Below are 4304 nucleotides of genomic sequence, written 5' to 3' on the forward strand. Positions count from 1 at the left end.
ATCAAAAAAATGTGACGAAGGAGAAATGACGGTAAACAGAACGAGAGGCTTCACGTCTCATATCTTCTGGTCCGTGTCGTTAGTTCACTGGCCGTAATTATTCTAACAATAATCTCACGATTCAGACGAAATTAAAAAACTGATCTTTTGCATTGTGTAGCGTCTGCGGGAGTCACGTGATAAAAGACTCGGACCAGAAGACTCGCGAGATGAATTGCTCATCGTGTTTGGGAGTCACGTGATAAAAGAACGACTCCGATTAGAAGAGTCAAGAGATGACTCCTCACTGGTGGGAGTGACACGTACTAGAATAATAAGAGCATGAATTAAAAGATGAATAATACATAGTGTTCAGGTGTCCATCAACCTTCTTGCGGTCAGGTTTCTACATCTCCATATCTAAACCTGACCATCCCATGCCATATCTAAATGTCTTCAAGGCCCACATCAAACCTTAAAGTAAAGATCTCTTTCTTGCTAGTTTTAGAAGCACCATACTAATATATATATATATTTATTTTAATTCATTTTCTCCCGCTTATCCGTAATTCGGGTCAAAATACCCAAAGTACACGAAGTACCAGAACATTTTACATTCATTCATTCATTTTCTTATCCGTAATTCGGGTCGTGGGGGCAGCAGTCTAAGCAGGCCCCCGCCTTCGACTGCTGCCCAATCCTCTCAGCACCGTCCCTTACGGTCCCTCCTGCAGGTAGTGAGACCACGGGAAGGCAGCCCCACGTCACTCCGACGTCCCGGACCTTGATATTTCCCTCGTAAGGGACCCCCGGAGCATAGAGGGTTAAGGGCCTTGCTCAAGGGCCCAAGAGTGGCAGCCTGGCAATACCGGGGCTTGAACCCCAGACCTTCCGATCCGCAACTCAGCGCCTTAACCGCTGGAGCCACCACATTTTTTTTTTTACTTTGTGACATTGTGTCACAAATGGAGATTTTGCTCTGTTGGGTTTTCTCCGTTCTGCACACTTTAGTATTAATCAGCTAATTCACCACTGCCTGAGTTAAACCACATGATTACCAGCAAACTTTTTCCAGTCTATTGGACTTGCACACATTTTGACAATTTCTGATTGTATAATATGCACCTTTTTGTGTTACATCCCCAACACAGAGTCCATAAAAAAAAGATGATGAAACTGGTCCATGGTGTAAGAAAGGTCAGGGACCGCTACAGTAGGAAACTGGGGTAGGATCATGTCCATCTCCACACACACTAAAGTTGCTGTAATGTATTTGATCCAAATCAGATGTAAATTAGCTTAATATTTACACCAGGGCCATTGAATAAACCAAACAATCTGAAGATAATATACAAAATTTTATTATAAAAAAACGTCTACACATTTCAAAAGCTCGTCTTAAAAAAAAATGGTTTTGAGGCTTCAACTACACATCAGTGTTCCTCATTTTCTTACAATGCCAGTGGAGACAAATTTCATCAAGACAAGAGAGAAACCACAGCTCGAAGGAAAAACAAAAAAAAACGACCAGAGGCAGTGCTTAACAAAACCAGCTGTTAAATTTACAAAACAGTACATGACCTGAATATGTATTTCATCTATACACATCTCTGTACATGTTTTGGAGAAAAAAAGTCAATTTATTAAAAAAGGAAAAAAAAGAAAAAAAGGAAACGCTTTTTCACATTGCAAACGAATCGGCACAAAATTCCTGAAAAATTTACTCGTCGTCATCATCGTCGTCGTCTTCGTCCTCGTCATCTTCGTCCTCTTCATCGTCGTCCTCATCGTCCGTGACTTCGACCTTCTTGGCTGCTGGCCGCCCTGGTCCACCTTTCTTCGCACCGTCCGGCTTTGCTCCCTTGGCACGGTATGCGGCAACATCCTGAAATCAAACGGCGTAAATCAACCGAGAAAAGAGAAAAAGGCTAAAAGATTTAATAAGTAAATAAATTGTTACCTTCTCGTATTTCTCCTTCAGTTTCCCGGCCTTCTGCTCGTACGGCGATTTATCCTTGGCTGTCAGTTTGGACCACTGCTCGCCCAGCTTTTTCGCGATGTCACCGATTGAGATGCCGGGGTACTCGCTTTTCACCTTTGGCCGGTGATCAGAGCAGAAGACGAAAAACGCGGATCTGTGGGGTAAAAGGACTGGTTAATGAAATGCAACTATCAGCTCTTATAACAAGGCGTATGAGTGGTTTTGAACGTACGGTGGTCTCTTGGGTGCGTTCGGGTCCTTCTGTCTCTTGCCTTTTACGACAGTGCCTTTCGGTGGCACGTAGTTTTTCATCTCGCGATCGTATCGTACCTTGTCGGTCTTGGCCAAATCCTCAAACTTTGATTTCTCCTTAGGGGACATGGTCTGAGTGGAGAGAAAAAACGTGGAAAGTCACTTTTACAATCCGTGCACTTTGATTTCTCCTTAGGAGACATGGTTTGGATGCGTAGAAGAAGAAAAAAGTTCGCTTTCTTTCTACGGTTCTCATCATGAAAACTAGGGGGCGCTATTGAACATCCATTAAAACTAATCAGGAATTAAAAACAAACACCACAGAAGTCAAACTACGTCCAAAGTCTAAGTATAGTACCATATAATAGTGTAATTAGATAGTTTTCCTGACCTTCCATCTCTCGGCGCACTTCTTGGAGAACTCGGAGAAGTTGACCGCAGTGTCCGGGTGCTTCTTCTTGTGCTCCTCGCGGCACGTCTGCACAAAGAAGGCGTAGGACGAGGTCTTTCCCCGCGGCTTGTTCGGATCCTTCCCCATCACTTTTTTTTCCCCTCAAAAGATTCTGAAATGTTTTTGTATTTAAAAAAAAATTATAATCATACAATAACGTGGATATATACATACATATAAAACCAGCACGACCGTCAACAAGGAACAGGTTTAAACCGGTTTAATCCGATCTCGAGTTCCGGCTTTAACACACCACAGTCCTGCCTCCATTTTATTTCCCGCCTAAACGGCTGAGGAGATTATCTACAGGCAAGTAAAGGGCTTAAATAAACATCACTTTTATTGTCAAAAACTATTCATTCCAACGTGAAATCTTTCCCAATCGATTATTTATTGTTATTTTTTAATACTTTTAGACTTTAATCTCGACTTTTTTGGCGCGACTTTTCTTTGCTACATGGCTAACAAAATTTTTACCTCAAGCGCGCGCTCCACTACGCATTTCCCAGCAAAGCGTTTTAACGCTTTACACGACTCCGATTGCATTCACTTCACTGGATTTTCACTACATATTCCAACTCAAACACCTATATTTTTACTTTTGCGGCTTAAATCCTGACAAAATGTTTTATTTATTTTTTATTTTTTTTATTTTAGTTTTTTTTAACGAAGCGCCAAACAAACCTAAAACTGATCCCTTATTTAAAAACAACACTGCCCTGTAATTATAAAGGTTTAAAATAAAAGAAGACCCACCTGTATATGTTGAATATTCACTCCGTCCAGTACAAGCACAACTTTCTCTTAGGTGCTGTTTTGTCTATGGCGCAGGGCGTACAAACTTGTCCCAGAGCGCACTCAAGAGTCTCCTCCCTCACGGTCAAGCCTGATATCCGATTGGGTGAATTGCGTTCAAAAAATCTAACGCTTTCCTCCTATTGGCTCCTAGACGCAACGGGAAGTCCCTCCTGTAACAAACGGTTAAACTAGGGTCGACTCCCAAATCGAGCTCCATTTAACGGGTAAGTGCACTATGCTGTAATGAACATACACCCTGAGTAGGCCGCCTATGAAGTGAGAACGGTTAGATTTAGGATTCAACTCAATTTGGATCGCCGTGCTTTGCTATTGGCTGGAGGATGGATTTTAAACCGTCAAGCGGTTGAGTTGAATTGTGTTCGCGTTTTGGTGCTTAAATCACGTATAAAGAAATACAATACAAAACAATAACTAGATTTGACTATTTTAATTCGCGTGTATATTATTAAGCTTTGGGTATTTATACACGTTTTGTGAAAGCGTGTATCAGCTCGAGACGAGGTGTTGGTTTCGTAACACGGATGTTTTTGTTTTGCACACAGCCGCCATGTTGGTTTTTCTTAGCGACCTGATGGCGGGAAAACAAAAAAGACACACAGGGAACAAAAGATGGCAGATGGATGTTTTGAGTTGGAAATAAAAAAAACAAGCGCTACATTGCTTCTGATAAATATAAAATCGGATCCCCAATGAAATATATAAAGAAGTCAATGTGATACAGACATGATGCCCAACATTTAGTTGAGTTTATAACCTACATAGGTTTTTAGAATATTTACAAAACCAGTCAAACTTTTGGACAAACCTTCCCCTTAAGGCATT

At 41.4% G+C, this 4304-nt stretch overlaps 1 protein-coding gene across 1 annotated transcript; it reads right to left on the reverse strand.

Annotated features, from left to right (window-relative positions):
- Positions 1-1318: 1318 nt before the first annotated feature.
- On the reverse strand, positions 1319-3551 carry hmgb2a (high mobility group box 2a). Its single transcript, XM_083538870.1, has 5 exons — positions 3420-3551; positions 2604-2775; positions 2193-2344; positions 1940-2114; positions 1319-1864 (listed from the first exon to the last, which is right to left on the reverse strand). The coding sequence occupies exons 2-5, from the start codon at positions 2748-2750 to the stop codon at positions 1700-1702; spliced, it is 639 nt and encodes a 212-aa protein (XP_083394996.1). The 5' UTR covers positions 2751-2775; positions 3420-3551; the 3' UTR covers positions 1319-1699.
- Positions 3552-4304: the final 753 nt, after the last annotated feature.

Source organism: Silurus aristotelis, assembly GCF_946808225.1.
Source record: "Silurus aristotelis genome assembly, chromosome: 4".
Lineage (NCBI taxonomy): Eukaryota > Metazoa > Chordata > Actinopteri > Siluriformes > Siluridae > Silurus > Silurus aristotelis.

Bases quoted from the DNA above. Each gene is read 5' to 3' on its own strand.
- hmgb2a (XM_083538870.1), bottom strand. From the start codon at position 2,750: ATGGGGAAGGATCCGAACAAGCCGCGGGGAAAGACCTCGTCCTACGCC. The intron at 2,345-2,603 runs GTCAGGAAAACT...CTCTCCACTCAG, and splicing joins AGTGCGCCGAGAGATGGAAG to ACCATGTCCCCTAAGGAGAA. The intron at 1,865-1,939 runs GTAACAATTTAT...GTTTGATTTCAG, and splicing joins TGAAGGAGAAATACGAGAAG to GATGTTGCCGCATACCGTGC.